The sequence below is a fragment of the Triticum aestivum genome, chromosome 1B, assembly GCF_018294505.1.
Source record: "Triticum aestivum cultivar Chinese Spring chromosome 1B, IWGSC CS RefSeq v2.1, whole genome shotgun sequence".
Lineage (NCBI taxonomy): Eukaryota > Viridiplantae > Streptophyta > Magnoliopsida > Poales > Poaceae > Triticum > Triticum aestivum.
Window position 1 is genome coordinate 4,297,331 of NC_057795.1, and position 12,618 is coordinate 4,309,948.

General features: G+C 42.9%; 1 protein-coding gene and 1 pseudogene across 1 annotated transcript; both read left to right on the forward strand.

Annotated features, from left to right (window-relative positions):
* The first annotated feature begins 313 nt into the window (after nucleotides 1-313).
* LOC123102764 (F-box/LRR-repeat protein 14) lies at nucleotides 314-3,782 on the forward strand. Its single transcript, XM_044524193.1, has 2 exons — nucleotides 314-475; nucleotides 1,706-3,782. Exons 1-2 carry the CDS (start codon nucleotides 440-442, stop codon nucleotides 3,176-3,178), a joined length of 1,509 nt encoding a protein of 502 aa, XP_044380128.1. The 5' UTR covers nucleotides 314-439; the 3' UTR covers nucleotides 3,179-3,782.
* Nucleotides 3,783-5,747: 1,965 nt separating this feature from the next.
* LOC123083458 (probable leucine-rich repeat receptor-like protein kinase At1g35710) lies at nucleotides 5,748-9,357 on the forward strand (annotated as a pseudogene).
* Nucleotides 9,358-12,618: the final 3,261 nt, after the last annotated feature.

Below are 12,618 nucleotides of genomic sequence, written 5' to 3' on the forward strand. Positions count from 1 at the left end.
TATTTTATTTTGATAGTAGATGTGAACATTTTGCGTCACACATGAACATTTCTTTTCGCATGCGGGGACATTTAAAAAATCCTAGACATTTTAACAATTAGATGAAAAATTGTTTTCGTGGACATGGACATATTTACAACTCCTTGAAATTTTAGTTATTTATTTAAACGATTCTCTGAACATTTTATATATTTTCAGTGTTTTTTTTACTTTCAGATTTTTTCTGTGTTCTTTTCCCAAACAAAAAAAAAACGGTCTAGAGGGCCAAAAATAGCTTGTCGGCCCGCAGCCATTCCTGGAGGGCCAAGAGGGAACATCTTCCTCGGCTCCGCTGCTGGAAAAGAGAGAGACTGGCTAGGGTTTACAGTACACTCTCCTCTCCTCCGAATCGAATCAAAGAAGCGGCGGCACTCGACGACGTCGAGCGGCGGCGGCGGCGATGTCCTCCTCTCCCGGCCGGTCGTGGTCAAGGAAGGTACCCCTCCCTCCCTCTTCGCTGCGTTGCGTTGGTTCCCCAACTTCACATGTACATGGCCGCCGTTTTTCGATTCGCTTTCTTGTTCCTTGTCGGGGGGAACCAGTATTTCTAGTTGAACAGACATATATTAGATTGGCCCTGTGAACTTAACTCAACTCAACTCATCGGCTGTGGCTGGCAAAATGATTGATTGATTTCCCTACTTTCTTTCTTCTTGCCCAACCAAGACCTACAAGTACACTACTAACTAATTGGCATATATGCTCTGCTTTTCATGTCCAGATTCAGCAATTACAAGTAATTCTTCTCGCGGAATTGCTTGCGTCAATTCTATCTCGTTTCTTTGTATTCTCTTAGTTAGTTCATTATTCAGGCTCTGCTTGCTACTTAATTGTGGTGATAGCTAGTTTAATTTAATGGCGTGGCACGCCTGTAGCATCATTTTTTTTTTCTTTCTAACAATTTAGACACAGATAAGGTGCTATCTAATTTAATAAATCTCTCTGCGTGCCTGGTTGGACCTGAAGTTCGTTAATGTTGTAAAGCCATTCAATTCTCCTAGGTACTAGAAAGTAAGCTTTTTGCAACTGATCAAGTACTTGCCTAGGGTTGCAGCAAATACTAGTATTTCTATTTTGAACATATATTAGATTGGCGCTATCTATTAATAATAACTGCACCCTATGAACTCGCCGGCTTTGTCAAAATGATTGATTTTCCTACTTTCTTTCTTGCCCACGCAAGAGCTACAAGTACCAATTTCAATTTGCATGCTCTGGTTTTCATGTTACTAATTAGGTGCCTCCAAATAAGTTGGTTCAGATTCAGCACGTGGGTCTTCTTGCAGAATTGCTTGCGTCAAATCTAGCTCGTTTCCTTGTATTCTCTTAGTTAGTCCATTATTCAGGCTCTGCTACTTTATGGTGGTATCTAGTTTAATTTAATGATTTGGCCTGCTTGTAGCGTCACCTTTTCTTTCTACCAATCTGGACACAGATAAGGTGCTAGCTATTTTAATAAATCTCGATGCTTGTGAAGAACAAACAAGTTTTGGACGGATACAGGAAATGCCCAAACTTCGTCAGCAATATATTGTTCGTAATGAGTGTCTGTCACCATTCTGATCTCCATCTATCTTCACATGCATTATTCTGATGTACCGTAAGTTTTAGTCCAGCTCTTTCCGTTGTTTTCTGAACCTTGATATGTATTACCTGATTGGTACAGCTGAATTGTTCGATGGAGGACCTACCGGAGGCTCTACTAACAGAGATTCTCAACAGGATCACCAGGACAGGTGATCTGAATTCCCTTTCCCTCGTGTCAAAGCAGCTCTACAAGATAGAGGGGAATCAAAGGGATGCTATCCGTGTTGGTTCCGGTCTTTGTACAGCTACAGAAGCACTGACATCATTCTGCGCCCGGTTCCCAAATCTGCGGAAAGTGGAAATCGATTACTCTGGTTGGATAACTGGACATGGAAATCAGTTGGACAACAAAGGCCTTTCTGTGTTTTCATCTCACTGTTCCTCGCTGATTGACCTCACCTTAAGCTTCTGCTCACACATCGATGACTCTGGGCTTGCTTGTTTAGCTTATTGCAAGACATTGGTGTCTCTCAGGCTCAACTCCGCACCAAAAATAACGTCAGTTGGGCTTTTCTCGGTTGCAGTTGGCTGCACAAGTCTATCTGCTCTCCACCTCATTGGTTGCGAGAAAATTGACAGTGTAGAGTGGCTGGAATACCTTGGTAGGGATGGATCGTTGGAAGAGCTTGTAGTGAAGAATTGCAAAAAAATCAATCATCATGACTTCCTAAAGTTTGGTTCAGGATGGATGAAGCTCCAGAAGTTTGAGTTTGAGAGGAAAAGAGGAAAATATGATCTTCTTGATCCAGGTAATGTGGTCTATGACTCCTCGTACAATGCTCACAGCATGGATGTATACGATTTCTTCTGTGAGAGCTTGAAGGATTTAAGGTTGGCGCATATTAAAACTTGGCCAGATGTAGGACTTCGTGTTGTCCTAGGGAAGTGTAAAGCACTGGAGAAGCTTTGCCTTGAGTATGTTCATGCCCTAAATGATAATGACATAATTGCATTATCTCGGAGCTGCATCAACCTTAAAAGCATCTCACTTTGGCTCAACCTGCAGCTTTACTCTAGTGATGTTGGGTATTGTGAAACCAGGACGTCATTTACTGATAGCAGCCTTTACACTCTAGCCCTAAACTGCCGTATGCTTCAGATGGTAGACCTCAGCTTTACAGGATGTTCTCGTGACTGGCCATCAGAAATAGGATTCACACAAGAGGGTTTTCTGGTGCTCATTCAGTCCTACCCGATTCGTGTTCTCGTGCTCAACAACGCCAACTTCTTTGATGACGAGGGGATGAAGGCCCTCACATCCTCACCTCATCTGGAGACACTCGAGCTTATATTGTGCCATGCGGTAACTGATGCTGGGATGCGCTTCATTGCGCACACCCCATGCTTGAGTAATCTCACACTTCGGATGTGTCATAACGTTACTGATGTCGGAGTGGCTGAACTGGGATTTGTACATAAGTTAGAGTCTTTGGTCATTGAGTATTGTGGTGAGGTCTCTCTAGAAGCTGCGCATGGTGTTGCCAAGTCGGTTCACTACTCCAAGGACTGTTCAGATGCCCTTATGAATGCAATTGGTCTTGGCGCCCAATGATGAATTGGTCTCCAAAATTTTTCAGTATGAATTTGCTGTTGAAGCCATTAAGTTGTTCAGTGTGCATCATTGGACAAGGTTGTGCATCATCCGACCCAGATTCACCTCACTTTTTGTTACCTTCTTACCTTCACTGCAATTGATGATTTTGCTTTATGACTGTCTAATGATTATCTTTGGACGGCATCTGGTGAATGAAACTTCAATAGTAGGCACCACTTGTGTATTAATATCAACTGTACGTAATTCTGGTTGCTTAATTTCTACTCTCTGTAGCCGCTTCTAAACTGGCATAAGTAAGCCCCAAGATTCCCTGGTTTTGCTGTGGAGGCACTATATGACCGTTTGGTATTGTTTGTATTATTTAAGCAAATGTCATGGACGCTTTTTTATCGCCCAAGTGATTTTGAAGACATATATATCTGCCTCTGCTATGTTCGCATGGCAATTTTTGTTTGGATCGTTGTAGTAATAATATTATGTCCAAGTTTTGATGGGCATGTACAAAGGCAGCATGCTTGTTTTCTTGATATTGGAGGATGTTACTAGGATGCATAAATGTAGATGTTTAGATTCTAAAATGGCCTGAAGTTGAGGAACAAGTGAAACTTGAGTGACTACTGAAGGCATATAACGTAGCTCTAGGCACTCAACAACATTTTGTTTTACCCTTTTGAGGGGGTCGCATCTCTTTTTACCTATCATTTGTTTGCTTGGTACAAAAGATTCATCTCTTTTTGAGGGGTTTTGATTTTCTGAATCCTTTTGTTTTAGTAACAAGACAGCTTCGTTGCATCAGTTCAGCTCGTAGGAAGAGCATTTGCCTTGTATTTGTAGCTCATCAAGATGCCAACTTTGCTTTGCTGGCTATGTAGTTTGTGGTGTACTTTATTTATTTGAGCTAAAATGAAACATGCACCTTTCCCTTGTTAAAAAAGGGTGAATACTTTTTTTACATTAGCTCCTGCACGCCCTCATCATGGAATATTTACTAGTTTGATTCTGTTTGTAATTAGCTGAGTGTTCAACTTTTGTGTTGGCCTGACCGAGGAGCTCGTCCAGAAGACCGAACATAAGAGAAATTTAGGCATGTTTCATTTGCCTGCATCCACCGCAGCTAGATGATGTTCTTTGGGGCTAGAACTTGCATGGGCGGTTTTGAGCACGTACCAAGTTCTCTGAGAGCTTCGATTCATAAAATGTTTTACCGCATATAATTACTAGGTTTTCCGAGATTTTTAGTGGAGATGAATGCATATGCTTAGTAAGTTTTATGAGATTTTTAGTGGAACTGAATGCATGTGCTTAGTTTGTAGTGTGTGTGCACTTCCTGTAAAGCACAAGCAGAGCAGTCTTACTGTAAAGCCAAACCACCAGCCTTGAGAATTCAGTGCTTGCTTTCTCCTGTCTGTCATGTGTATATATACTGATAAGAGAAGTTGATACCAATTCAACCTAACAAATCCATCAAAATTCAACTCAGATTGTGCCCTCACAGACATGGAAACGACAGGATGTCCAGTTGGTACATGGGCAGACGTACAGAAATTCCTCTCCTTTAGTAGGAAAATATCACCTGCATAAGACTCCATTTATCATTGTAACAACGATTCGCTGAATTTTTGGTACCAACGAATCGTTGAACATCCAAATTCAAATCAATGAACTCAAGCATTTAGTAGGAAATATCACCTGCATAAGACTCTATTTTTTTTAAAAGAAAAAAGGAGATCATTCCTAGCTTTCCAAAACTCCACTTGAGCTTGGAATTTTTCTTCAGTTTCCTTGTACCTATTTTCCACAGGTCAGGTGCCTGCCTACTTTTCTCTGCGGGGTTTAGTTAGGATTTGCCACTTGAGTTTGGTTTTCCTTTTGCTTCATCTTGAGCTTGAATTCCACAAAAGCTGCAGCATTTTCCTCACACATGACTTCCAGCAAAACCTGCGGTCCAGGATTTGTCTTGACCACAATTCAATAAACGCTGCAGCCACTGCCTCCAGTCACAAGTTCTTGAGCTAAATCGCATGATCTATTTCAAAGAGAAAAGGGAAACATTTTAGAGAATAGCTTAAGACAAGCTGGTTCAATTTATTTAAGGCGTTGCCATAAATGAAGCAGTTTCAAGTTTCAAATAAACCAAAAAAAAAAATTACTGTGAAACCAATCACAGAAGATACCATAAAATGGAAACTCTACCGCAATGTTAACTCGAGTCCATTCAGTACATATGTTGTAGACGGAGGGGGAAAGATATGACTAGGCATACGCCGTGGGTACCCTGCCTTCAATTGCTTTCATAATTCCTGTGTCATTTTTCAACAGCAGTAGCAGCTGCCAAAGGGGTGTGCTAGCATCCGAACAAGAGCAGTCAAAGATGGCGACACACACTGAAGAATAGTCATCCACAGCAGCTTCCACTCAACTCCCTTCCGAAGAAAAAACCTTCCACTCAATTGTTGTGGGTTGACTCAAGACCTCATAATAATGGACGAAACACTATTAAATAGGCATCGGCAGAGTTGCATTCTCTATTGAATCACATCCCCAACCAAACACATTACTGATATTTGAGATGCAAAAACTGGGCAGCAAAATGCGACCATTGTTGTACCTTCGCCTATTGCTGGTGCTGTGTCTTCTCCTGGAAGAAGCGTGTGCCGCGCGCCATGGAGGGATCTCTCTGAGGTCTCAACACATGGCCCTCCTCCACTGGAAAGCAACACTTGCAACCCCACCGCTGCAGATGAGTTCTTGGCAGGAAAACACCAGCCCCTACAACTGGACGGGCATCATGTGCACGGCTGTTCCCCATGGCCGCCGCATGCCCTGGGTGGTGACCAACATCTCCTTGCCAGATGCTGGCATCCGTGGCCAGCTTGGTGAGCTCAACTTCTCGGCTCTTCCGTTCCTCGCATACATTGACCTTACGAACAACAGTTTCCATGGTGCACTGCCCCCTAGTATCAACTCCCTGTCAGCACTTTTGGTACTTAAACTTCCATACAACCAGCTCACAGGGAAAATTCCTCATGAGATTGGTGACCTGCAAAGTCTCAGATGGCTTGATCTCTCATTCAATAGACTCGCAGGACATATCCCTGCGTCTTTAGGCAACCTCACGATGTTAACTAATCTTACCATTCACCAAACCATGGTATCAGGTCCCATTCCTGAGGAGATTGGGAGGCTTGTCAACCTACAAATTCTACAGCTAAGCAACAACACCTTAAGCGGCATGATACCAAAAACCCTTGGAAACCTGACCCAGCTATATCATTTGGACTTGTTTAGTAATCAACTTTCAGGGCCTATACCCCAAGTACTAGGCAGACTAGTCCATTTGCAAATTCTTATTCTTTGTAAAAATGATTTTTCAGGTCCAATTCCAATCTCCATAACCAATCTCACTAAGATGAACACACTTTATCTCAATGAAAATCAAATCACAGGTCCAATACCCCCAGAACTAGGCACCCTCGATATGCTAAACATCCTTAAACTCAAAAAAAATCAAATAACAGGTTCAATGCCCCTAGAACTTGGCAACCTCACTATGCTAAATTCTCTTTATCTCTATACAAATCAAATCACGGGTCCAATACCTTTAGAATTGGGATACTTGCTAAATCTCCAGGATTTAGAACTGGATGACAACCAAATATCTGGCTCTATTCCTGGCATCTTAGGAAACTTAACCAAGCTAGTACAACTTTCCCTCTCTGAAAATCAGATAACCGGTTTCATCCCCCCAGGAAATTGGCAATCTGATGAACCTCCAATATTTATACTTGGATCTGAACCAAATTTCGGGATCTATACCGAAAACTTTTGGTAAGTTGCAAAGCATGCAACTACTGTCAATCTCTAATAACAAATTATCAGGTTCTCTTCCTCGAGAATTTGGAAATCTCACAAGCCTTGTTAGACTTGGGTTGAAGAACAACTCACTTTCAGGACCTTTACCTGCAAATATATGTTCAGGTGGCAGACTTCAAATTCTCGAAGTCGCTCGTAATATGTTCAATGGCCCTATTCCTAGTAGTTTAAAGACATGTACGAGTTTGGTTGAAATTTCCCTTGCGAAGAACCAACTAACAGGAGATATATCTCAGCATTTTGGTGTGTATCCACAACTCACAGAGCTGAGCTTGACATCAAATAGACTCTCTGGGCAGATCTCACCAAATCTATGTGCATGTACCCAGCTAACGGTACTACGTCTAGCACAAAATATGATCACGGGTTCCATACCTCCGATCCTTTCCAAATTGTCCAATTTAGTAGAGCTAACACTCAGTTCTAATCATCTCAGCGGTGAGATTCCACCAGAAATCTGCAGTTTAGCAAATCTATATAAAATGAACTTATCATCGAACCAATTATCTGGATACATACCTACACAAATTAAAAAGCTGAGCAATCTAGGATACCTTGATATATCTGGAAACAGATTGAGTGGATTGATACCTGGGGAACTAGGGGCCTGTATGAAACTACAGTTCTTGAAGATCAACAACAACAGCTTCAGTGGGAGTTTGCCTGGTGCGGTTGGAAATTTAGCAGGCCTGCAAATCATGTTAGATGTGAGCAACAATAACCTCAGTGGTGTGTTGCCGCAGCAACTTGGGAAGTTGGAGATGCTAGAATTTCTGAATTTATCACATAATCAGTTCAGTGGCAGCATTCCATCCTCCTTTGCAAGCATGATGAGCCTTTCAACACTTGATGTGTCCTACAACGACTTGGAAGGACTGGTCCCAACCACACAGCTACTGCCAAATGCTTCAGCAAGTTGGTTTCTTCCCAATAAAGGTCTGTGTGGCAACCTCCCTGGCCTGCCACCTTGTTATTCAACCCCAGTAGCTGCTCACAAAAAGGGGAAGATACTTGGTTTGCTTTTGCCAATTGTTCTTGTGATGGGTTTCGTCATTGTTGCTGCAATTGTTGTCATAATAATACTTACTCGTAAGGAAAGAAAACCACAAGAGAGTGTTACCGCTGAAGCAAGGGACCTATTCTCTGTTTGGAATTTTGATGGAAGATTAGCATTTGACGATATTGTAAGGGCCACAGAAGACTTTGATGATAAGTAGATCATTGGAACAGGAGGATACGGCAAAGTCTACAAGGCACAACTCCAAGATGGGCAGCTAGTTGCTGTGAAGAAGCCTCATCAGACCGAAGAGTTGGATGATGAAAGAAGATTTTGTAGTGAAATGGAAATCTTAACACAGATCCGACAACGAAGCATTGTCAAAATGTATGGATTCTGCTCCCATCCAGTGTATAAATTTCTAGAACGACTACATTCAGCAGGGAAGCCTCCACGGAATATTGGAAAATGAGGAGCTAGCAAAGGAATTAGATTGGAAGAAGAGAATTGCTCTTGCAACTGATGTGGCTCAAGCAATATCTTATTTGCACCACGAATGCAGTCCACCTATAATCCATCGAGATATCACAAGCAACAACATCTTACTTGATACATCCTTCAAGGCTTTTGTCTCGGATTTCGGCACGGCAAGGATTCTTAAGCCCGATTCGACAAACTGGAGTGCACTAGCAGGAACGTTTGGCTACATAGCTCTTGGTATGTACTAGTATAACCATGTTTTTCACATCAGAAGCCTTCGTCTCTATCCATTTGTTCCTAATTCTAATGTTTTCGACGTTTTTGTGCAGAACTGTCGTACACATCTGTTGCGACAGAGAAATGTGATGTTTATAGCTTTGGGGTGGTTGTGTTAGAGCTAGTGATGGGAAGCATCCAAGGGATTTATTAGATGGTAGTCTTTCTAACGGCGAACAATCAATGATGGTGAAAGATATTCTGGACCAACGGCCAACGGCGCCAATATCAACTGAAGAGAATAGCTTAGCTCTGCTCATCAAGCTGGCCTTATCTTGTTTGGAATCTTCTCCCCAAGGAAGGCCAACCATGCAGGAGGCATACCAAACACTCATCCAGCCATCTTCTAGTTCAACTACCGTGCCTTTCAGTGCACTTACATTACAGCAAGGGATGCATGTTGACACAAGGTCTGAATCCTAGTGAGAAACCAGGGTCTACCGAAGCAGAGGTCGATTCAAATTTCTGACTTTTTTTACTCAAGTCACTCATACACCACCTATATATACCTCTTGTATGCCATATGACATGACATGCCCCACAGGATGAGTTGACGACTCATTGTAAGTCTATATATTTGTAGACTATTCTGATACAACAAAGATCACTGTTGTGCGCCCGTGGCTTTTCCCGCAAGGGTTTTCCACGTAAAAATGTGTCTAGTCCTGATATTTCTCTGTTTGTTCGCTTGCTGATTTCTTACAATGCATAAATAACAGTTGGTTTGCGGGTTGCTTATATTTGTTAAAGACTATACTGTAGACATAGTATCCACATGTGACACTTTCTTTTGGCTGTTGTCTGCAGGGTACTTGAAATGTGTCATAATATTTGTCCCTTTTTATCTACTATTGCTCCCACGAACATAAATGTAGTCCTGCTTTATTTATTCCATATGGGAATCAAGATCAAATATCTTAGACCAAGGAGGAACAATCACAATGCATAAACAGGAAGAAATGAATGTAAGCACATTGGAGAGTAGATGCATAAAAAAAGAGAAGTAGCACAATATACTCAGTAAAAGGACTTACAGAGGGTTGTAGGGCAGAAGTATGCAGTCCTTTTCCTTATTATTGCTTCCATGAACCTGAAGGTGAAAAAATGGAATCCAAAACTGACACGTTAGCATGTCATCCCGCTTTATTGTCCTCTGGGTATCAAAGTAAAATACCTTGTACCAAGCAGGAACGATCACAATGATCAAGTGTTCGATGCATAAATGGAACAAATGAATGTGAACACGCAGATATAGGTGCATAAAACAAGAAAAGTACAACAGTACTAGGTAAAAAGAGCTTACGGAGGATTGTAGGGCACGCATATGTAGTCCTTGTCCTTAGGATGGAGCATAAGTAGTCCTTGTCCTTGGGAAGCAATAGATAATTTACTGCTACACTTAATTTCAAGCACTGATTGGCGAGATTTTCATGGAACAAAGATACTGCTGGAATTTAGTCTATATTGGGGCAGCCCAATAACTATTTCAGAAATTCCTAATAAATCCTAGAGGCCCACTTAGCCTATTTGTGCAAGGCAAGGGATACTACTAAAGTTTAGTCCCACATTGCTAGTTTAGAGGGAGTTGGACCTCCTTATAAGGGAGGCTCCTTCCCCACTTGTATGAGCATGAGAACAAGAGGGACATCCACGCGTGCTCCTCCTCCGCCGCCCGCCTCGCCGATGTCTAAATTTTTGCCACGCACGACGGGTATACAAACGGTCACACGGGAGCTGAAACGTTTTGCTGTAGTGGAGTGTGAATACGAACGAACGGCGCGCACCTCTTCGCGTGTTGCCTGTTCGTTTCGTCTCCCTCCATTGCTTCACCTCCCGCCGCAGCCTGTTCGCCTCCTTTTCTTGCGCCTATAAAAGGGAGGTCGCTCCTCTCAGAGAGACGCACCAGAACTTCTCCTTCCTCTCGCCACCGGTTCCATTCCCTGAGCTACCGCTGTCTTCCTCATCCCGGCTTGCGGCGTGCACCGCGAGTCGGGACAGTAGGCCTCCGAAACCGCACTCTTTGAGTCCTGTACGGGAGAAGGGTGATAAGGTTTTTGGGGAGCGCTCTGCGCGACTACTGGCTGCTTCATCACGGACGATCCGGTCGCCGACGACTACTTCCCCGATGTCCACGATCTCCTCGACGACATGGCAGGCGAGGACACCGACCCCAAGTCCAGCGCTTCTGCTGCTGCTGTGCCGTACGTGTTCTTCTCCTTCCTGTTAGAAGTCCTACTACAGTTCCCGGCTCTAGTTTCTGTCCTACATATGTTAGGTTCTATGTCGTATAAGCAACTTCATCTAGTGTCTGTTCTAGATGTGTTTAGCTCAAACTCATATATGCAGACGATGTTTACCTTATCTCTTATGCATCTTGATCTACTGTCTGCTCTAGAGATGATCGGTTCTAGATTATATATGCAGATGTTGTTTACCTTCTCTTTGTCAAATCGCATGACTTGCTTTATCACTGTTATATTAGTCATGCTTTATCTACTATTTCTGTTAATAAAATCATTTGGTAAATTGCTCATATTTCCAACAATCCAAAAACCTTATTTTAGGCAATTTACCTCGAATGGTTTTGCTGCTTCCATGAGACCTCCTATGTTTGAGGGTATCCACTATAAGAGGTGGCGCGTGAGAGCAGTCTTATGGTTTCAAACCATGAGTTGCTATGACGCCACTCTTGGCAAACCTGAAGGAGATCAAGATGCCCAACAGGCACAAGCTTTTCAGAAAATGGATACCTTGTTTAAGGCTGCTCTCTTGAGTGTTCTTGGTGAGAACATAGTTGATGCTTATGAGTCAATTGACAATGGAAAAGATATGTGGGACGCACTCGAGGCCAAGTTTGGGGTCTCGAATGCCGGCACTGAGATGTACATCATGGAGCAATTCTATGATTACAGGATGACTGAAGAGCGCTCCATGGTTGAGCAGGCTCACGAGATACAGTCATTTGCTAGAGAACTTGAGCACTTCAATTGTATCCTGCCGGACAAGTTTGTTGCCGGGGGTATCATCACTAAGCTTCCTCCTTCGTGGAGGAACTTTGCTACCTTGCTGAAGCATAAGAGGCAGGAGTTTTCCGTCCCGGATCTCATTGGCACTCTTGATGTGGGAGAAAAGGCGAGAGCAAAGGACACACGTGCTCGAGGTATTGAGGGAGGATCTAGTGCCAATCTGGTACAGAAGAAAAACTTCCAGTCCCACAAGTTCAAGAACAAGGGCAAGTTTGATGGGAAGAACAAGGCTGTGCAGCACACGAACTTCAAGAAGAAGAATGACAAGAAGAAAGATGCTTGTCATGTGTGTGGAGATCCTGATCATTGGGCTCCTAGTTGCCCCAATCGCTATGACAAGCGTCATCCTGGGAAAGGCGGCAAGACCGCTAATGTTGTTATCGGAGACATTGACATGAAGGATGTTGGGTATGGTATATTTCCCACTATTCTTTCAGTATGTCATTCTCCTGATTGGTTGATTGACACAGGTGCTAATGTGCATGTATGCGGTGATATTTCCATGTTTTCGTCTTATCAGACCGCAGGGACTTCAACCATGCTGATGGGCAACGGTTCAAGTGCTTCTGTTCGTGGTGTTGGCACGGTCGATCTGAAGTTTACTTCGGGGAAGATCGTGCGGCTGAAGAATGTGCATTATGTCCCCTCCGTCAATAAAAATCTTGTTAGCGGATCTCTTCTGTGTAGAGATGTCTACAAGCTTGTCTTTGAGTCGAATAAATTTGTAATATCCAAGTATGGAACCTTTGTTGGTAAAGGCTATGAGTCAGGAGGCCTGTTTCGTT